Below are 24199 nucleotides of genomic sequence, written 5' to 3' on the forward strand. Positions count from 1 at the left end.
ATCTATCACTGATATTGTAATTGATTAGAGAAAGATCACTCACCTCAGAAACAATGCTGCTCCTATGCTGATAAACAAATCCATCACAGACTAGCAAAGCCGAGCTGTTAAATGACGAAGCGCTACAGCTGCCGTCTACGGCCTGTGGTCGCTCGCAGACGGAGTCGGGGTGCAGCGCCCACACCCCCCAGTCGGGAGCCCAGCTTTCCTCGGAGACATCTAGGAGCGTGCTGTTACCTTCGCATTCTGGGATGTGACACCTGTAAAGTAATACAAAATTAATGTGGTGTATTTTAAAAACTAATTGCGAGTACCTGGCTCCAAATCCAAGTCTGGCTTAAGTAAAGGTAAGCAAATTGTGAATTTAGTATACTACAATAAGACTTGAGAGTGTTCATGTCCAAAAAATTATCTCCATTTTTTACAATTTTCCAAAAATAAATAGGTGCATAATGTTTATGCATAATTAAAGCACAATAACACAGGCGTGCATAATTGTTATTTAGTTAATATCAAGGCTCAGTTTATGGGTTAGTAATCTTAATATAGTATTAATAATCGCTTCGTTTCCTCAATAATTAATAGAATAATTAATAATTAAGCCTGTTGTTAAACAAACTTCAATATCGCCCTACGCAACCATCGTGCAATGTTTTATTATATATACTAGCTGTGACCCGCGGTTGAAACCGCGTAAGTCCGTATCCCGTAGGAATATCGGTATAAAAAGTGCCTATGTGTTATTTCAGTTGTCCAGCTATCTACGAAGCAAAATAGTATTATTATTCACCAATAGATGTCAGGAAAAAAAAAACACGAATATGACATTTTCTAGAAAAAATTCCTGGCTAGATCGATTTATCGCCCCCGAAACCCCCTATATACTAAATTTCATGAAAATCGTTGGAGCCGATTCCGAGATTCCAATTATATATATATATATATTTTGCTCGTTTAAAGGTATAAGATTTTATTAGATAACAACGGCAGATAGAATAACCGCCAATTAAATTAGAATTTTTTAATCAAGTGTCAGACGAGCTCATAATATAATTAATGACAAGTGCCTTATACTTAATAGTATAAGGCACTTGTCATTAAGTCCACTAGAATAGCTTTTAGATATTTTAAGAGTACGTGTTACTAAGAACTTATAATACCTTAAAAATAATTTAAATTAAGATCAAAAAAATAATAAGATATGAATGTAGACATTTTGGCTAGTTAATAAATTTTTTTAAGCACACAAGTTTTTTTGAACAATTGAAAGAATCTATTAAAAATCCGCTGAATCTATTAGTCAAGAATTACAATCTATTAGCAGGAGACTGGATTAAAAATAATAAATAAATAACATCCTCCGTATCTGGTTTTTGACATCTATATGACCTAATGATTCACGGATAGGCACTGCTTCTCACCGCCACCGCTTAGTCTAGTATTATAGTATTATTATGAGTCATGCTAGCATGGTGGGAGGGGTGAGGGGAGGGGGCGAGGGAGGGGCAGGGGAACAAGTTGCACGCGACTTGATATCACGTGACTCACTGTCACTTTCTCACGGCTATTTTAAAACTGGAATTAACGTTTCCACCGTAAATTATGCGAATTTTTAATTCAATTCAGCATTTTTCGCTGAATGTTCATAAAAAAATATTGGCTCGTAATAGCTGTGTTCACGACACCAGTGTATAGGGTACATTTATATAAATTGTATCTTAACTCATAGAAATAAATGCTTGCTTTCAGACATTGCCATAAACACTTTACAAAGCTTTTAAGTAATTTATGACACGTCAGATCTCCTAAAATAGAACTCTAACGTTCTATTATTTCAGATCTTATAATCAACAGAAGCATTTTTCAATATAACATTTGAGTTTCGAATCCTTTCAGCTATTTATTATGCTACATGCAGAGTTATCATCCCAGCTGCCTTCGCCCGCCGGAAACAAGAATTTTGAATAAAAATCATGTATTTGTATTTATTATTTTCGACATGTTTAAGAATTACTAGCTGCACCCGGCAAACGCTATTCTGCTTTACTCTGATCATTTAGAGGTATGAAAAATAGATGTTGACCGATTCTCACAGATACCGGATAAGCACAAAAAATTTCATCAAAATCGGTCAAGCCGTTTCGGAGGAGTATGGCAACGAAAACTGTGACACGAGAATTTTATATATATAGATTTATGAATTATGATTCTAAAGTTCACAGTACAATTTAATGCAAATTTTGTACAAGACAAATGATATTTTATTGCTTTAATTAGGTTTATAAGAAGTAAATCCAGCATGTTTTTATAGATAAGACAATAATAGGTTTACTAACAGTGGCGCTTCGAGAAATGCAGCTTCTCACCCTTGTACCTGTACACATTTTTTACATCGTAAGGTAACTCTGGCAGTCAAAATTTACATTAAGGGATTCCAAACAAGGTCCCTGAAGTGAACACCCTAAGTATCAATCAACATCGGGATTTGTTTATATTATAATATTTTTATATAGCATTGGTACAACCTAAATTCTGCCCAAACGTGTCGCGGCTCCCAACCTTACCCGTCATATGCGACTACTTCCCCATAATCTTAGTGCTTGTATTTGTCTGTATTCCTACAACCAATTAAACAGCTATTTTTAGACTGATAGCTACTGGTTCCTACAGACTCGTTACAAAACCAGTCTTAGTATTTTTTTAATAACAATCAGTAGTCTAAGACCATGGCGGTGAGTTCTTTATAATTATTATAAAATTGAATAGATTTTTCGGCACAATGCAATTCTTATTATAATAGTATATCAAATCGAAATGAACAATTTTTTCTCTTAGTTCTATTTTTTCATTATAATAAAAACATTCTTAAAAACGTCATAAAATCTGCGCGAATCGCGCGAAGCAGAAACAAGTATAATATTATGTTAACTGTAGCAGAACTAATAAGTGGAACTATATTTTTTTTTAAGAAATAATTTTCTAAACTTAATGTCATTGAACGTCACATTTATTTCTAAATTAAACACAATTTATATTTCACTGCTCATTATTCTGCCTCCTCCTCATACATTTTTTTCACACGTTCCGTTAGTTGCCTGGAGGAAATCACCTGTAAGTGATAAGGCCGTTTACCTATTCTGTGTTATGTTGGTAGCACAATAAGGTGTTTAAATGAACACAAATAATTCCAATATCGGTATACAGTCTGTACTGGGCCTAAGCTTATTTAAGCTTTATGTTTGTATTATTTATAGTTTAATGCGAGTTAACTGGTTTCACCGGATGTAATAAGAAATTACCAGTTTATCAATAAATCCCTTTATTACTCGCTATTTGCATTTTCATCATCACAGCCACATCATACCAGAGTGTTGGTAAGTTCCCACCGAAGGGGTAAAGACCTATAAGGAGTCAGACCATAATCCACCACGCTGGCCAAGTGCGGTACCAACCGGTAGATGTCACGTGTCGTCGAAGTTTCCATTATGGAACAATTTAGTTGATTTACATTTAGAATATTACGAAAAATATTATGAAAGTATCTGTTTGGGACTCTTTCACACGAACACTACTGAATGGATTGCGATGATACTTGGCAGTGATGTAGCTTAGGAGTATGTTCTAGAAAAACATATAGGCTATAAAATATATATGAATACTATCTTAAGCAAGCGAGTTTGTCTGGTGTAACCGCACAGTTCATACATTATGAACATTCCTTTCCGACCCGATTTTAAGTATTACATTATATTCTGCTATATGCTAGCTAATGCCCGCGGCTTCGCACGCGTTAATTCAGAGTAGTTTAAAAGATGTTATTGTACATATAAACCTTCCTCTTGAATCCGTTGCTTTGTGTTAAAGATTTAAGCATACGGACACGAAAGCGACTTCGTTTTATACTGTCAAGTGAAGCTATGTTTTAATGAGCTCTTACTAATATATTTTAATCCAATTAGTATTACAGTTCCTAATGAAACTAGAATCAAACCAATCCACCGTCAAACAAACGACCAGGCAAGATAACAACGCGTTACTATCACCAGGTGTTCAGAGCCTGCAGGTGCACTAGTGTTTATATTTAGCAGCTGACTGAACGCATCAGCTACGCGATGCGTATCTGAATTAACTATTTCTGAACCTTTGTCTATTCTGGGATCTCAGGAACGCTGAACTTTAATGTTCTACGAACAATACTTCAGCGCCGCCTGCACTCTACTCGTCAGCAGAATCATCAGTATCTAAATAACCAATGAATCATCATCATCAAGTATTCATCATTACATTTCATTAATTCTTACTTTATTTCTTTTAGGATCTGGTTTATTTCAAAATAATTATATCTATTTTTACATATTACCACATAGCATTATTAAATTAGTATAATTTTGTTTCGATGTCAGTATTGATAAGAAATTATTTAGTTAAACTAATAAGAAAGTGTTTCTAATCTGTCTGTAAAGTGTAAAGTGTATCTAATGTGTCTAAAAAGTGTAAAAAGTGTGTATCTATCGACTTCTATGGTAAATGAAAATAATAAATAACCGTGTAAGGTACCTGAGTTCTCTCATAGCAATTCTTATTTCGCAATTAGAAAACCTTGTTGAAAATTTACTTTTGTGCTAACACACGCGTATCCTCGGCACGCCCGCTTCCGCGCATTCTTCAAATGATTATCATATCAAGTACCGTTAAAAACAATTCTTCGTTAAAATGTAAATTTTATTTAAAATGCATTATTGGCCTTTTGAAATATTTCATTGCTAATATTTACATAATTACAAAGTAAGGCGTGTGATAAAAATCTATTTCAAAGAGACGTTTAATCGATGTCACTACTCAATGATTTTTCCTATTATATACACACACCTAACTTTTCCTCTCAAATCTTTACTTTGATTATTTTATTTGTTTAACTTTGGCCGCGCGAAACACGGCATCATATTTCTATGCAAATTCGTATAAAAAATGGCCTGTCTCTTTAATGACCACCGATTGCTATTAAACTGGTTTGTAAATTACCATATTTAACGTTTTGCATCACATGATGATACTTATAGCACGATCCCATGCTGTACACATTCACTCAGTAATCAACAACATAAGATACGTGTACATTATAATGCAAAGGCGATTAAATTTCAAACATTAACGTTATAATCCCTACTAATATTATAAATGCGAAAGTAACTCTGTCTGTCTGTCTGTCTGTTACGCTTTCACGCCTAAACCAGTGAACCGATTTTGATAAAATTTGGTATGAAGATAGAACTGACCTTGGGAAAGGACATAGGATACTTTTTATTGCGAAAAAAGGGTAGAAAGGGTTGAAAGAGGGGATGAATATTTGTATGATATGATAATTCGTTATTGTAAAACCGATTTTGATGAAACTTGGTATGAAGATGGAGCTAAACGAAAGAACAAACCATACTTTTTAATGCGAAAAAAAAACTCCTTACCATGTCGCACGATATAAGCGGGCGAAGCCGCGGGCGAAAAGCTAGTTATATATAAATATTATTTGAATAAAATATTCCGCATGTCCAAAAATACATATAACATAGCCTTCCTTAATGAATGGATTATCTAAGACTGAAAAAATTTTTCAAATCGAAAGAAGTTCCTGAGATTAGTGCATTCAAACTAACATACAAAAAAACTCTTCAGCTGTATAATATTAGTATAGATAGTATAGATATGCGCAAGATCCAACAACTAATACGTCATAGCGATATAAATATCTACTAATTTACCAATAATGTAATGGACTTATGAATAGTATGCGAAGTGCTAAACAAATCGAAAAGCTATGAACTCAGGATTGCGGTTCATTGATTATTATTTTTTCGCCGCAGGTTCTGTGTAAGGTCAACCGCTCTATGTTTTGACGGAATATTCCGAAGGAAAACGCACGTGCTGGCCGATATGACATAATTCTATGATATTGTCACCAAATATTCAATTCACTTAGGTATTTAACGGTGTATAGACAAATAGGTACATCAATTTTGTTAGAAAAAATCAAAAGACACTCTCCGAATAGAGCGCTTGTAAACAAATAAATATATATTAGGTGTTGATTTATTAATTGCTACTGGAATCGATGCGAGATTGTGGTTGCGGTCACAGGGATTTATCTATACGTGTACATATATTTAGAAACCATGTATTCTTACACCACTGATGTTGTAGAATCTAATAACAATGAAATATTAATAACTATCAATTAATAACAATTTTTCATCAAACGTAAAACGTAACAAAAAGTATGATAATATTGGTATATTTAAAACACTGTTTATGTCAGATGTCAAAAAGCATTAATTAATTATTTAAGACGATTATCCATATATTATTAATTAGGTCTACAATATAACAAATCAAATTCATTTATGTAATGCTGTACTCGCTGGGCGAAGAAAAGAAGTTTACTAAAATTGCGTTGCTGTTGCATTGATACAGTGATGTGCCTTTGCCTAATCCACATTACAGACATATAAATATGAAAATTATTTACTTTGCATACAACAACTGTGTTAGATAGTACCACAGATAACATAATTCTATATTACCGTGGTACAACTAATTTACTCGTGGCAAGCCCAACGCTGTCTCAGGCCTCTTCTTGAAAATTTCGTTGCAATCGGTTCAGTAGTATTTGCGTGAAAGAGCAACAAACACACACACATCCTTACAAACTTTCGTATTTATAATATTAGTAGGATATATAATTTTTCAACTCGCTAAATGCCAGTGCTTAGTGAAGAAAAACATAATATTTGATACCGATAATATATAGCCTATAGAGAGAAAGTAGGTATATCTATATTATTTGTTAATAAAAGATCAACCTGCCTACTGACTTACTGACACGCGAAACCTGCTTGAGATTTACTTACTGTTATTGTAACCCCTTTTTAACTATATGCGAGATAACGGCCGGTAAAAGTAACCTATGTCGATGATCAGCTGAGTGCTCTGTCACCAGTGCACGTCAGTGTATCAGTTCTGAGTTAATTAAATATACATATGTAATTGAGCAAAGATAATTTTGAGTCTAGAAATATCATTAGATATTTTTCACGTTAGAATAAAATATAAATTAAATACATGATTTCTTATGATTTTTGTACATATACATGTAGCAATTGTTAGGATTTTAAGGAATGTCAAAATAAGCAAGATGTAAATTTTCTTTTTTGTATAAATAATTTGAATAATCGATTCATTAATTCAAATTATTTCTGCTTTGTATACCTAATCAAACAAAATCTAATTGTACATACATAGACAGTATTGTTCTATTAATTCAAAATGAACTGTAGTGATTGTCTTTTTTTTGTATGTGGGAGTCGAGCACGCTTCGGCACGAATTGGGCCAGCTCGCACCGGGGAAGTACCACACCCTCACAGAAAACCGGCGTGAAATAGTGGCATGCCACTGTGTTTCGTCAGGTGAGTGGGGGAGCCGGAGGCCCGTTTCCTTTTCCTCACCCGTCCTAGTCCATTCCTTCTTTCCAGTCATTTGTTCCTTTACCCTTACCCCATATAAGCGGGCAGCGCATTCGCAGAGGTACTACTTTTGCGAATATTTATGGGCGGTGGTGATCGCTTACCATCCGGCGAACCGCCAGCTCAGTTGCCCGCTATGAAATAAAAAAAAAAAAAAAAAAAAAAACCTACAAATTAGATAGGACCGATTCTTCATTCATAAGTTAGTGATATTCTATTTAAAACACATTAGACCGTAATTAAGTGTACAAAAAACCCAACTAGAGATTACCTTAAACGGTTTATTTATTGAACCGTACGAGATCTTAATCTGCCGTTCACTTTGTGAATCGACGCCACAAAAAAGCAACAGAACTAAAATAGACTCACAAAAACTTACGAACAGCAGTGTTTACATTACAATGTAATTTATAAGACATTACAACTCACATTACATTTACCGACAATAAATACATTCTGTTTTCGATCGACAATTAAAGACTTATAAATTATGTATCTATATAATTGATACACAGATTTTAAATTAGTTTATTATGATATGCTACAAAATCTTATAATACCTGGGTGATGGAACCTCTAGATCGAATCTAATGGTTAAAGTGTCTGACTCCTAAGGTGGGCACAATCTCGTTTTAAAGTTATCTTGCACTATCGACTAATTGGCTATAAAAGCTTTATTTTTACTTGGTCATCTCAAAACAAGATTGCTCCTTAAAGAGTTTTTATATGTGGGAACATGATTATCCTGAAGGACTGGATAAGTTAGGGCCAGGGTCGCCAGCAGGCAGTGGCCGGTTGTTGCTACAATCACGTGTTTATGACTACGTAGCTAGCCTACGCAATGTGCCTTTTATAGGCTAATGGGGTCGGTCATTATACTCACGAAATTATACTCATGAAAGGAATAGTGTTTTTAAACACCGTGCCACTTTATATTAATTCACAATTAACTCTTTAAGAATCACATAATATAGGCATGGGTATAGCCCTGTTATTTACATTAATTTTTTTATAAAATAGCGACATTATGAGCGATAATTTTGCGAACAGGAATGATATTCGATGATTCAATCGAAATTGTGTCAACGATATATTCTCACATAATGGATGCGTATTATGATAATTTTTATGTCTAATGAAGTAGCAGTGAATGAGCCACATGAGGCAGATACATGGCCATTTTATAAATAAACGCACAAACCACTTCTCGACCTTCATATTTATAAAATTATGCTTTTAATTTACATTAATGGAAAACATATATTATAATAATTTGATAAGATCAAAAAATATTATGATCATTGACCTATTGAAAATATTCTATTAGAAAATCTTTATTATTGTAATGAAAATTTTAAACTCTAATAAATCTCATAAATTGTAATTATGTTATTATTTTAACGATACACGATTACATGTATAACAATAGAAGTTGATTAGCTATATAGATATATTTAAAGTTTAGATTGAATTTGATAAGCAAATCTGTTAGGCAGGTTAGTAGGTAAACAGCTTGTAATCCGAAATACGAAACGCTCTATGAACTTCACACATAATTGCCATGGAGCGATAAATTACAATTGTTTTCTACAAAAATGTTAACCGTATTCCCTGGAGAGGGAGGGACCACTCCAGATTCTAAAATAAAGACCAATTGACAACAATTCCTTATAAAACACAAAAAATCACGTCAATTGATTGAAAACCCACGGAACTATCGTGTATAATAACATGAAATAGTTAAAGTTACGATATCAACGATAGGTTTCCTAAAACGAAGGAGACGTTGACTTATTAACGTAGGTTAATAAGCCAATAAAAGGTGACGATGATACAAGAATCGACACTGATAAAATGCAAATAGAAGACATCAACATGCCAAATGTGGTCAAATATTCAAGCTCACGCACACATAGCCAGCACACGTGGTTCATTTTTATAAAATGGCAATCACGTGAGAGACGCCCGCCCCGCGCGCCGCGCGTTATCTGGTTTCATTTCATTAAACGTGTACATTTATGTTGTACAATTTGTGTTTCAACTTTCAAGCTCCACGATTTATTTCACATGTTATGTAAAATCACGAAAAGCGTTTGCTGAGTTTTTGCTCTTCCTACTAGCGAATGAAGCACTCGTTTTTGCTGCATGCTTATTTTACTTAATATTAAAGGGTCAAATATTGTATTTAGATAAGTTTGGATCAGTCTACTGCTAATCGAAGTAAAGATTTTATTCTTAATATTTTACATTAATAAATATCTGAGTTTACATAGAAATCAATTTGCAAGTGTTAACAAAAAACATGCATAACATGCGTTCTCTTTGTTTACCTTATTTAATTAATTCTGAAAATGACTTGGCTAATATTTGTTTTGAATCGAACATTGTATTTGTTTACAAATAAATTTCGAGCGATAAGATCACACCTCCACGCGTCCATTCAATGAACTATAATTATAATAATTAATAAGCATTTATTAAGTGAGGTATTATTATTTATCCTTAGAATTTTAAAAGCCACTTGCGTTTTAATTAATACAATTTTAACGTGACTGCATTAATTACAACATTGTTTATGTTTACTTATAAGATTTACGTTCTAAGTATACTAATTATTCTTCTAACAGCCGTTTTATTTATTTCAAATTAATGGTTTTTGAATAAAGTAAATATCGATATTAAGATACGTAGATATTCGTAAAGTTCGGATTATTCTATTTCGAGTTAAAGTTAAAATTAAATTAGAGTATTAAAAATATTGCTAGCTTTTCTCAGTGTAGAAATCGCAAAAGCGTCTTTCAGACGTTCCGGGCGAAAAACAAAATAACAAGGTCACGCACTAATATCTTCAATTTTACAACTGCGGAAACCGTTTCTCCAGTGTCTATAAATGTGAATGTAGGTATACGACAGGCCACGGCGCGGCGCTTAGCGACCATGCTTTTAAAAATCGCTTTATTAATTTTAATCAGTCTGATTGTGTCACCGGTGACTCATCAGCACATTTTAATAATGTTTGGTTTGATTAATTGCTGTTGCTTACTATTTTGTTAAATCCCACATTAGATATCGAAAGAGTACTGTTTGCAGATGCCTGAACCCCGACTTTTCGTATGAGCATTATATTGCAGCATGCGTAACCATGTGCAGCTAGACAAAGTTAGTTAGTGAGTTAGAATTGGTTTCAAAACGAGTAGGTACATATTTATTGATTCGTTTATAATGAGTCTGATTTAGTGTAAATAGATTCTAAAGTCGCTGATATATTCAGTGCATTATGGAAATTAATTCACATAATCTTAACACAGTATTCTTTCAACTGTTAAGTGTCAAAACAATTATTTTATATTTTTCGGAAATAGTTCACAATAAAAAATATTTGATTGATAAGTATTGCATAAGTATTGTTATACCAATTTATCGTTTCTCCCAGTTTTCTTTTTGCGACCTCAGTTTGACTCTGTTATCTAGGTCATTTAGACAGGTCAGTAGTTCTCATAAGTATATGTTTATATAAGCTAATAACAGGCACGTGTTAATCTGCATAAAGATAAAAGATAAGCTTGGACTTATGACCTCCCTCAGCGCGTGTGTCGGGACATGGGACCCTTCGCGGATCAATAGACACCGGACAATCATACATGCTTAATAAATACCTCTATATAGGTAAACAAACCAATTTTATAGTCATCTCAGGAATGCATATCATATTGCAACGCAGTTTCATAAAACGGTCGTGTAGATATATACATTAATAAATACATTATTTTATATGTGTTGTTCTATTATGAAATTGAAGTGCTTATAATTTACGAAACAAACTTAATTTTCCCATCGTACCGCTGTAACGAATTTACTTAGAGTTGTTTTAAAGTGGACCTGCAGGTTATAATTACAAACAACAAAGGTCAGTTTATGTTTGATCAATTAATAAAATTCAAAACCGACTTCCGGGTGCGGGCCGACTGATAACACATATCAGCTTATGGTCAAGCGACACGAAATTATGTGAAACCGAAACAAATCAAAATTTACATATTATGTAAATGTACTATCAACGGTAAATTTTCCTAAACAAACTCTTCTAAATTTGTTTATTTATCTCGTTACAGAAAATCAAGTTCATAAAAATGGTTATTTTCGTACATTTATAGCTACGCATTTACTTTCCGAATGTAAAATTACGTGTGTCAATTATTTAAGAGCATGTTTGTTATTATAATGTTATTCTTATGTCTAACTATTAATTACATTTTAAAGTTTACAAAAGCAATAAATACCTAATTAATATAACGTAAAAATTTTGGTATATTGTAAATAATATGGCATTGCGCATATTTTGTTAAAAATAAATATTTAATATCTAAAATTATCAAAAATCTAGGAATAGACTTTTTCGCTGTTTGTTCAATCCGGCGAAATGCTTCGATACCAGACGTATCATATTATAAATCGGTAAGCTACACATTAATAAAAATAAAGTAGCCACGCCACGCGAGCGTGTCACTCGAATACGTTAAAAATACAATTTGTATGAACCAAAGCCACGTGTGAAGGAGTAAATATTTAGCGGCAGGTATAACTACTTACTCGTGAGTCACCGAGCCGCGAACCCGTGCGCGGGTTAGCGAATGGCTACTGATCAGGTTTACAAACATGGGCACTCATTTTTACTATGTGTATATTTATACTACGAAAATTTAAAATACTGTCAAAATTAGTTTCCTTCGTGAGCAAAACATACTTTTAACATACTTTTACTTTAAACAATCCAATAAGATTCCATAAGAGTTAAGACGCATGATATAAATATAATTTTATGTTTCATTTCATTTAAAAAATCTTAGTTTAAAATATTTAAATAATCTTGGATAGGTATAGCTAAGTTATAAACAAGGCTCTTACGGTTTCCATCTGTCTATATTATTTTGCGTATTATTTTAATCATCTATTCGCTAAATAAATAATAACAAAATAAATCGCAAATATTAAGGACGATTTACCACCACAAACAATCGTCGCAACTTTTTAAAAAATACAAAATTTAGTTCAAAATAATTTCCTGCATTTAATCGTTTCCTTCTACTTCTGAACTCTTATATAATTAAATATAATATGGCATTTACTAAAACCCCCATTATGCTTATAAACAATGCTTAACTTGGCTCTACAACAAACTCTATTTACAAATTAGATATTCATACGAAAGCGTCAATTGACATTCAAGCAGCGATCGAGCAATGACAGATACCTGTGCGGCGTGTGCGCAGCCAGGAACACGTAGTTGGTGCCGTACATGCCGGTCAGCAGCACTGGCAGCGCCAGCAGCAACGCGATGCGCGCCTGCCACCAGCCCCACCCAGATATTCCGTCCTTGTCCATGCTGTCCACTGTTCCAACAAACGAGCAAAAGTAGAGACTCTATAGTTCAGAGCAAGTAGCGACGGCAAACTGCGAGCCGACCGCCTACGATCCCTGAATATATATTATTTACTATTCGCAGCGGCTCATTTGTTTACATGGACTCTAGGCCGCTTAGCCGCTTACCGAAACGTCCCGCCGGCCGGCAAGTCCGAGCGGTAATGGCGAGCGAAGCCGAGAAGGGGTCGAAGTGAGCTTGATCGTGGATAAGCTAAAGTGATCTTTAAGGCCGAGAAAAGTGTCGCGGCATCGCGGAAGCTTACGCGAGTAGGCGGGCCATGCTGCCGCTTGTTTTTTGCGCGTGCGCAACTATCTAATTATACTTAAATAACGTTCAGGGATTGAACTTATTGACACATTTCCTTGTTGTGTCACTGTCTTTCATTATCATACCAATTGATTCGTTCTTCTTTTTCTTTGGTTAAAATAATAGTTTTAAATTGTGAAGAAAGGTATCGTGACGCCGCGGTCGGCGTTATCGTTGTAGAAAAATGACGGGAATCATTTAATAATTAATTAATCATCGATTTAGATACTTTTATAGGCTGTTTCTCATTTCGAAAATATAAAAATATATAGCTGTCAAAAACTCGTAGTTCCGGATAAGTGAACTGGTTAATTAACAAGCTATATTATAGGAACGGTCTCCAATTAGATGGGTAATTATCGAATTTATAGACTCAAGAATTAAGTTATTTTTGTATTCGATTAATTTTTTTAGGTTGCATTCAACGAAACGTAATCCGCAAAAAATAAACTATTCCCATTCTATTCGCAATTTAGATTGTTCAAAATAAACAAGGCATTCACAGTCGCCGCCGCACGCCACGCGCGAGTTCCGTGCTGTCTACAATCGCACGCACATACAAAAATATCCGTATATATGTGTGTCAGATAAAAATAGTGAGCAAATGAACCGCTGCGGTTGTGCACGCCTCGTGGTTGTTCACTGGGGGAAGGTTAGTGACTCGCTGCGTGACGCTGCTCCGCCTCTATGGGTGACCTGCTTGGGGAGTGAGCGCTTCCGCACGGACACGTGAGGGGTTGCGGTTACGGTGCCCTTTGTGCCCGATTACCCATATTTCAGCGGTTTTAGAAGCGCACACGTACACAATACATGGTCAAAAGTCCAAATTCTTTTTTAGAGCAATAGTAAAACTCTTATAGGAAAACTCAAGCAAAACTATCTATATAAATAAAAATGTATAAGAAACAACGCAAAAAACAATTTCTTTAGTCCGATTATTCATTGCACAATTATCTTGTAGAGATGTCATAAAATAAATCAGAACTAGGATTGCTAAAAATGTCTACTTTATTGTATTTTTTGCTGAATTACTTAATGTCGTCATCCTAAAACGTAGCACGCCCGTGACACGCCCTTTAAAAGGTTATGGACACGGACATTAATTTAAATTTAACACTATACTGTCCTTGGTAACCTAACCGTATTCCGTAAGTGCAATACTACCAGGTTCACTAGACTAGAAGGTGATTTAAAAACGCACACAAATTTTAAACTTTTAGTTTTATAACATTATGCTTGATAAATGAGAAATTTTTAAAGAATAAAAAAAAGATTGTTGCGATTTAGCACAATGACGCGAGTTCCAATCCCGTCTCGTGATTGAAATATTTTCTATTCCTTAAAAATTTGTCATAACATACACATGTATGATAAAGAGAAAAGATTTCATAGTGTTTTTGTTTGGTAATCAAGATGCTCCAAAACTGCTAGGGCGTTTTTTAAGTATCTTTCACCAGCAGAAAACTACCTTATTCCTGAGTGACAACATTGCAAGTTACAACCACCGCCCATGAACATTCGCAGAGGTAGTGCATCTGTGAATACGCTGCCCTTATAGGATATGGAAAGAATTGACGACTGGAAAGACGGAATGGACTGGGATAGGTGGGGAAAAAAAATTAGGATGCTACTATTTCACGACGGTCTTTTGTGGGGGTGTGGTACTTTCCCGGTGATAACTGGCCCAATTCGTGACGAAGCGTGCTCGGCTCCACATACAATATGTTTGACTGAGTTTCAATAGTATGATGCAAAGTGCATATAAAATAACCCTCCAACCAACATATTTGGAAATAATATGATTGAATTAATTAAAGGTCACTGAGACTACGATAGTTTTCAACAATGGATGTAATTTCGTGTTAGTCTTGACATTAACGTAATTAAAATAAATATAAAAGGAAAATGCTTTGGAATATTGCTTTTCCTTTCAAAGCAAAGTGTAAATCCGGAAATATATTGTCATATTCTGTTATTTCTTCGATAAAAAGATAAGTAAAGCAACAAAAGCATTCACGATTCATTACGGCAATGCAATGAATCATTTTCTTTTTGTTTATATTGTTTTTTATAAATTTTTCTTTTATTTATAAACAGTTCATGTATAATACTATAATTTAATATTTTTGAACGACATTTAAAATAACTAGTCGTATTTTGGCATCATATTTGCAAAAAGTTTAGTTGAACGTTAAAAACTACATCCGATATCCTTTTTGTTCAATTGATTTATATGATAAGGGCTATCAAGAGAATGTAACAATTATGTATTTGTATGTTTATAGTAACAATTGTTATCGCACCGATTTCTTTTATTAATTTTCAAGAATTATGTTATCATTTTATTATCATGATTCTAAATTCATTAGATTTAAATTCTCTGTATCATCTATCACAGATAACATAATACTTCTTTTTGATTCCCATTAAATCGATTCTTATACTGTTGTGTTATTATGATATATGTCTCCAGTTTTCCATTTATTTGTATAAAATATAAATAAGAGACATGAAAAATAAATAGACTTAAAGAAAATTATACAAAATGTAACTTTAATTGCCCAGTAACGCAACTATTAACGCAACACTCCGTCTAACTTTAAAGCATCTCACTACACATACACATGAGCCATAAATAATAATATTGTCAGCGAACAAGACATTATCTACGAACATCCGAACGTTATCATAATGAATCGTAAGTGTTGATAAGGCACAGGTGTCTCAGTGGCTCGAGACATGGCCGACTCGGCACCCGCCGGCAAGCACGACGCGAGCGACGTAGGCAGTGTGAAGTGTGAGGTTGTTAGTGGGGTGGCGAAATGGGGGAACCCGCTGGAAGCGCTGCTGGCGACACTCGGCCCCTTTGGCCTTTACCAGCGCTTTGTGGTGGTTCTCCTTCTGATTCCCAACCTCCTGGCGCCGATGTACACCTTCAATTACGTGTTCGTGGCTGACCGCGTGCCTTTCAGGTACTTAGGCTTCGATTATAGTAGGATAGATACTGGAAACCGAGGGCCATTTAACCGAGGGTCTTGATTATGCGTAACTACGTTGTCTACTTTGAAGAAGGGGCATGAACTTCGAGAACATATTTACACATTTACACGCATAAGTAAACAATTACAAAATATGTAGTTTGGAATATCGGTTCATAATTTTCTACATGAAATAAATTACGTCTCTTAATATTTTACAAGCAGTTTTATGGGTAAATTCACCAATAAAATGTTATGTGCGCTCAAAAGAAAATACGTAGGTATACAAATTATGATACCTATTTCGACGCTGTATTTTGATCCTAATCTGACAATATGGAAAAAAGCCTGTTTTGTATAAGTATGCCAAACATTTCAAGTCAGCAACGTATCAGCTAATCGTCTAAAAGTCATTTGAATAATAATATATTCCTTTGCTAATGTTTTTAATCGTGTAATGCTTCCACATATTTGACCTTCCTGTCATAAACTAATTGTTCTTATTTAGTTCTAAAGATTAATTATGGTTTAAAAATGACGTAAACAATTGTAGTAAGAGATATAATATATTTGTATGAAATGTTGCACTTATTATATTGTTTCTACACGTCAATATAAAAGAGCCATATGATTACCGTTATTATTTCAATTACTGTACTTTATTTAATGATAAAAGGTAATATTATATTTCAAGAAATATTTTTTAATGTAAAGAAGGAAAACCAAGAAATTATCTTTGATACGGATGACAAAAATTTTATATAAACTTAAATACCGCAAGATATGGTTGCGATTATTATAATTGATTTGCTGTAATTGCTTTTTTTCTTTCTGCCTTTTCTTCATTATTTTTATCTAAGTTAATTTCCTTGTTTCTAATTCAGTGTAGTCGTGTAACGGTGATGAAATGTGATGGATCTTGCATTTTAATTGCATTGCTAATTAATTACGCTAACAATATTAGACTGCCAGGATCAGTTCTTGTTTTATTTTCTTTCCTTTAACTTAGAGATGCTATTATTAATAACCTTACACGGTAACAAGATTGATGCAATCACGAAATCTGATAACTGTTTATCAACTCTTTCTTTGATATAAATACCACAAACACATAAATATTAGAATTTTAGTATCAATAAAATTAGTTCTACACGTTTCTAGACTAAATAAGTAGTTACACAGTCAGCTAAGCAGCCAGCTGTGGCTGTAACAATAATTGTTTCATTTGTATTTTTCTGTATGAATTTTAAGTTTTGTGTACTATTTTCAGATGCACTATAAAACCACCATCACATTTAATCGATCATAAAGCAATACGACATTATTGAATATAGAATGTAATATATTAATTACTTATAATATGTTTTTGTCGGATTGTAAACAAATCAATAAATAGAATAAAGTTGCAATAAAAAATTGCGATAAATATGTATTCCCGAGATCGTGACTTAAATCTAATATAGTTTATGTTATCTGTACTTAAATTTAATCTAAAACATAATAGAATATTACTTTAATCTAACAAACGTATTTGCTTATTTAAGCAGATTATTATTATAAAAGTTTAGTATAACTAGTATTGTATTATGTTATCTGTGGTATAACTGCTTCAAAAACAGCTTCAACGATTCAGAGTGAACAAGAAAGTCATAACCTTCCATTAAATCATATTACGCACATTTTAATAACCGACGATACGACTATGTTTAAAGATTATATTTAGAATAAGAGATACTTCCTTTTCTTTTATGAAGAATACAGCGTGTGAACTTGGTTGAGCATATTACATAATATAGCATAGCTTTGGAATACCGCAAGCCAATAGTCACGGACCGACTCTTTATATTATGCATCTCTTCTCTCTTTTGTCCATATCAAAACAACGTCAGTTCCATCGATTACATTAGGAAGGTTTTCAATGACTAAAGCTCAAAATATACATAATAATATTATGATAGCTTTGTCATATCACGTTCATAAATTAGTGTTTATTTACAACAGTGTCCCTTAAATACAATTACAATATTTATTTTTATTTTCACGTAAAAGCACTGGGCAGATGTAACAAAACATAATTCTGTGAAAGTAAGTCCTTAGGTTCATCTCATATGCTGTAATATTAAACATGTCACTGTTGTCAAAAAAACGTAAATGATGAGATGAGATTTATTTAAAAATGAAATGGAAGTTTATTCATATAATTATCTCTCAAATAAATAGTTGACGTTATATACTTATCTGAAGTTGTATAAAACAGTAATGTGTGACGTTTTATCCACTCCTGCGTATATATTTCTTATGTTTACGTTTTTAGTGAAAAGCAGTGTGCTTAAAAAAGTACAGATTCAATTCAGTTTGTTAAACGTATAATAAGATTACTTACTAAAACCTAGAAGTTACTGATCAGGTTTCGTGGCTATTGGTACTTTTAATTCGTTTATCTACCTTCGCTGCCTAAGCGTGTTACCTCTCTGTACATTATTTGTATAGTATTTATTTACATATGACCGCCTCCTTGGTACAGTGGTTAAAGAGTGAGCGTAAAACCGAGGGGTCCTGGGTTCTATTCCCGGTGGGGACGCACAAAAAAAAGTCTCGGTCTGGCAGGACACAGAAGGCTGATCACCTACTTGTCCATAAAGAAAATTGATCAGTGAAACAGATGTATATCATCTGCCCCATACCCCACTAGGGGACACGGGACTTCACTTTTTTTCACATACATATCCTTAAACAATAAGAGTACCGCATATGTATTGTTACTGATAAATCCTACATTCACACACTTTTAATTTATTTTCATCTGTATAAAATAGTAAAGAAAATATTCTTTCCTAACCATATCCCAAATAATAATTTCTTAGGTACACAGGAAATTCTTGATTTGCGCATGCGCCGCTGGGTACGTTCATGGATGCTGGTAACATTATATTGAGACCACAAACTCGCGCTTACTCGCCACCTAGAGGAACAAGTTTCGCATTCCATTACACGTAATACATAAAATCGCTTTGAAAGCCTGCAATGCTTAACTATAATGTTATAAAAATTTCGAATAACGACTCTGTCTTGTTTAAAGACCAAATGAAAACGAAAGAGCGATAATGTGCCGACAAAGTAAATTATTATTTTGCACGAAGTTGTCCCATGAAGTAAAATGGCTTTGTGAACAGTATAATGTACAACCAGATAAAAATAATACAATATGGGTCGTTTTATTCGTCGTTTTATTCACAACTTCTGTACCAATTAAGTACAAGTAATATTACAGTAATCGTAGAGTTTTGATAGGTGCTTGCTTAAAACATGTTCCAAATAGATGACCCAGTTCAGTCTATCTGAGAAGATTGGACCCGGCTGTCGTAACCTCTACACGTTAATTCTCTATTGATAAGCCTAAGATAACTGTTGTTAGATGACACAACAATCGGCAGATGCAATGTAAGAATCATTGTTCAATGTTCATGTGTCAGGATGATGATAACATATATCAATAGAAGGAACTATTCGATAACAAGATAAAGGTAATAATATCCAACTTAATAAAAAAACGACTCTATTTACAAAAGCAAAACAAATAATACAACAATCTCATGAAATTCACACAAAAGTTACAACCGCAATCGCTGATGCACGGTATTTCATCTCTAGCCAGATCGTCTTGAAACAATCACTTGAATAAACCAATATTAAAAAGTATTCCATTTTGCACTATTTTCCTCCTCAATATTTGTTATACAAACTTATTTCCGGCGTTATCAACAAGAGTATTTTATTGAGTGAAACTCTAACTTCTGGTCCAACCTCTACCATAATCGCTTGTACGAGTGTAATATCGCTTGCGGTGTAGCTCCAACACCATCCTGATGAAGTTCCAGAGGAATACTTATGAAACCTAAATCTAAACTAAACTAAACCTGAAATCAATTATAATTATATTTCTCAATACTTGGGTGCTTACTACCAGGAAAGTTGCACTATTCTTATTTTACATATTAAGTATAAGATATTTCAGATGCATTGTCCCGGAGTGCGAATGGGGCCAACCACAGTTCAGTAACTCCACAGTGGAGCAGCTGCTGCCACCAGATGAGTGCGTCCGCTATGCCCCGCTGGAGCCCGACGTGTCGTCATGCGATGCGCAGGACTTTCATCAAAACAACACTGTACCATGTGAGGGATTTGTGTATGAAAACCATGACACTGTATATGCTGAGGTAGGCAACGTGTTTATTTTAAATTGCGGATTTATTGTACGATATTTAGCTCAGCCTAATCCTCTCCATAATTTTCTCCACCTTGGCCTATTATGGAGGTTGGACTTCATATTTTCTGCGAGGTATTGAATCCAACCGCAACTTTCTAATATTAAGAAGAAATAATGCGGTAGGCGACTGAAATGTTATTAAAATTTCTAAATTCAATAATGACTTATTGTGATTCACCGATCATAATTGTAGTTATTACATTAATTATTTCTTTATTACAATGCTAGGATGGAAAGCAAGTAATAATACTTTATATTACAAGTAATAATACTATATTTATTTGTTCGCAGTTCGGGTTAGCGTGCCGTGAGTGGCGCCGCACCCTGGTGGGCACGGTGCGCAATGCGGCGCTGCCGCTGGCGCTCGTGCTGACCGGTTACATCTCAGACAGGTATCCCATTCATAGCATATTATAGACTTGATAGTATATACAATCTCATGTCGAAATAGTAACCCAAATAAATAAAGTCAGTTTTGTTCTGCGAATAATAATAGATACCAATAAAGTAACACAGCAGCAGTAAACAAAATAACGCGTGTATAGACTGTACGCTTGAGCTTGTTCCAATATTGTCTCATAAGATTAATATAGTGATTAGTCGCAATAGTTACTATCAACGTTACACATATCATGTAGAATAGTCCAATGTATAATTTCCATCCAGATGGGGTCGGCGCACAGCTTTCTGCATATTTGCAGCGTTCGCGGGCGCGCTGGGCGTTGCCAAGTCCTTTGCGAACACCTACAACATTTACATAACCCTCGAGTTTTTTGAAGCAGCTCTCGGCTACGGTTTTAACAGCGCTGCGTATGTTATGAGTAAGAATTAAGTATTGAAGTAGTATGTGACTATGAAGGTTTTGAAAGCGTGATAATTCAACCGAGATATTGTTCATTGTTAATTTGTTTACGCAGTTGCTTAAACAGGGCATAAAAAATGCAACATCAAATTTATATATTTTGAAATTTAATGTATGCTGAATCACTAACAATGTGACGAAATTTCCAAACTTACAAATTTCAGTGATAGAGCTGGCGCGTCCCTCACTCCGCGCCGCGTTCGCTTGCGCGACCGGAGTGGCCTACGGCATGGGCGGTGTCCTATTCGCCGTGGTCGCGCGGTACCTGCCCCACTGGCGGGACCTTCTGCGGGCCATACACACGCCGGCGCTGCTCCTGCCCATGTACTGGCTGATATTGGACGAGAGCGTGCGCTGGCTGCACGCAACGCAGCAAACTGATAAGGCTAAAACTGTCATCAATAAGGCCGCTAGATGGAATAAGGTGATTGTGTTTCAATAAGCGTAAATCTCGCCGCAGAACGAATAAGGAATCATTTTTAGTTTAATCGTGTTATCTTTGGTAATAGCAATATGATAACATCACAAAAAAGTTAATGTAAAAAGTTCAAAATATTATGTGCATTCATATTTCCTTCGAAGAATACGCTTTGAGCCTTTAAATGAAACTGAAAGAGAAAGCATCATCATACTGTATCGCTAAAAATTCCAACGAGTTCTGAGAAAATTCTTAGTAATATTGTAAATTCGAAAGAAACTCTGTCTGCGTGTCTCCGTCATGTTTATAACTTCATTATAACTTATAAAATAGATTGAAATAAGTTCTGACCCAATAATATCTATTTTAGTTATTACTTATAACGATGTAACGTTTAGGTAACTTTAGACGAGACATCTGTAAGAAACGCTCTAGATTCAAACACAGCTCAAGATGAAGGCCCAAAAGAAAATGCCTGGTTAAGCCTCTTGAAGTCTCGAGTACTGATGGTGCGGTTCATGGCCTGCTGCTTCTGCTGGATCGCCGCCGCCTTCGTGTACTACGGCCTCACGATTAACTCGGTGGCACTCTCTGGCGACAAATACACTAACTTTGCCCTAAACATGGTGATGGATATCGTCGCGTCGCTTCTCATTATGATGGCTCTGGAACGCATTGGCCGGAGGATCAGCATATGCGTGGCCTTCGTGCTCTGTGGTATTTCGTCCATGATACCAATGTTTACATGTACGTATTATTACTACAAGTGCTTTTAAAGTAATTCATATTTTTTTTGAGTGCATACAGCAGGCTGATTCAAATAAATACAGCCAATCTATAACACTAAATCAAATATTCAATTAATTATATTCTCTTCATTTTTTTTTTAATTATTAAAGCAGTGAGAGAGCATTTTATTTTTATTTGTTTCAAAAATAAGTATGAGTTGTATGAGTTGCAACGCATGAGGGAAACAATATGTAAGTAATACAAACAATTGACCAACCAGCAAACACAGCGACCCACCAGTCAGTCTACTTCATGGGCAAGCTGTCCATCACGTTCGCGTTCAACTCCCTGTACGTGTTCACCGCCGAGCTGTTCCCCACGTCGGTGCGCAGCTCGGCACTCGCGGCCACTTCGCTCGTGGGCCGCTTGGGATCCATCCTCGCGCCGCAGACGCCGCTACTGGTATATGCTTCTGTTTCATATGTTGGTGTTCGTTCAAAAATGAAGGAGGTCTCAATTCGACCATTGATGTGATCCTTTCTATTTTTATTACGTATTTATTGTCGTTTGGTCCCATATTAGAATCTGGAGTACCTTGGTACTGGTGGCGATCTCCCCTTACGAGGAAGGCAGAACCTTTTTTAGTAGAAAAGAATTGTTCAATATCGTATAAATAGTGTCTGTGCAATTTACATCTCTTGATTAATAATAGTAGTGATATTATCACCATTATAACATTCAACCGTCAAATCAACCATTCTATTTAAAAATCACCAACGCACGGGATTTGTCATCATCAGTAACATTAAAAACTTTCAGCTATGTTAAACCACACCATAACATGGTAGAAGCTCATTGACATATTAATAACTTATCATCAAATCACATTTGCTTTTTTTATTTCTTACTTTCATGCATAGAAGATTTCATATTTAGCCTGCATTTTTACATGTAGAATCCCACAATACAAACCCTGTTGTACACTGGATGCTCGCTGCTAGCGGCCGCAGCAGTGGTGCTGGTCCCGGAGACACGGCGGGCGCCGTTGCCGCAACACGTGCGCCAAGCGGAACGCCTGCGCAAACTGGCAACACCGCGCGCTTCCACCACCCACCCGCCGCCGCCACCTGTCCCCTCCTTCACTAGGATATCTCAGTCTAGCTGATTTAGGATATAGGCTACTTAGCAATGTGCTATCTTGATAAATGTTAAGGTAATTTATTGTTAAAGTAGAACTAGAAAGGCAGCATTGAAAGAGCAAAACAACGGGTCATAAAGCTTGGGCTATTAGTACTGCGGTGACTCTCGAATAGGATTTTTCTTCCCATTGGATATTTAGGGGTAACATTTCAGACATTTTTTGGTGAATAATTATAGTGCCAAGTAGTTAACAGGATAATGACAATTAGAGACATAAATATTTTAAATAGAGACATTCCTTGATAGACTGTAAATAATGTACTTATAGATAACGTTTAATATTTTAAAGACAATATTATTATGCCAAGAAGGAGATTGAAATTATATAAACAAATATAAAAAAGTACTGTTGTAACTGTAGGTACACTGTGTACACGGTGATATAAGCGAGATAATTTTGAAAAACTTTCATTACATCTCTTTATTCTTAATTTCAGTATATTAATTTTTATCTCAATTATTATAATTGCAATAAGGCAAATTTTTGACAAACCAGCACTTC

At 34.8% G+C, this 24199-nt stretch overlaps 2 protein-coding genes across 2 annotated transcripts in view; one reads left to right on the plus strand and one right to left on the minus strand.

Moving 5' to 3' along the window:
• LOC119833933 (solute carrier family 22 member 6-like) overlaps positions 1-13102 on the minus strand; it is an 18520-nt gene extending 5418 nt beyond the window's left edge. Inside the window, exons 1-2 of the mRNA XM_038358169.1 lie at positions 12767-13102; positions 44-260 (exon numbers count right to left, since the gene is read on the minus strand). Of these exons, the coding sequence (XP_038214097.1) occupies positions 44-260; positions 12767-12897 (348 nt within the window). The 5' untranslated portion in view covers positions 12898-13102. The remainder of the gene's footprint in view (positions 1-43; positions 261-12766) is intronic.
• Positions 13103-15982: 2880 nt separating this feature from the next.
• LOC119834105 (organic cation transporter protein-like) lies at positions 15983-23822 on the plus strand. The gene is made up of 8 exons (XM_038358392.1): positions 15983-16215; positions 20237-20438; positions 20780-20880; positions 21155-21309; positions 21515-21774; positions 22167-22515; positions 22778-22959; positions 23453-23822. Exons 1-8 carry the CDS (start codon positions 15983-15985, stop codon positions 23660-23662), a joined length of 1692 nt encoding a protein of 563 aa, XP_038214320.1. The 3' UTR covers positions 23663-23822.
• The last annotated feature ends 377 nt before the right edge of the window (positions 23823-24199 follow it).

Source organism: Zerene cesonia, chromosome 18, assembly GCF_012273895.1.
Source record: "Zerene cesonia ecotype Mississippi chromosome 18, Zerene_cesonia_1.1, whole genome shotgun sequence".
NCBI lineage: Eukaryota > Metazoa > Arthropoda > Insecta > Lepidoptera > Pieridae > Zerene > Zerene cesonia.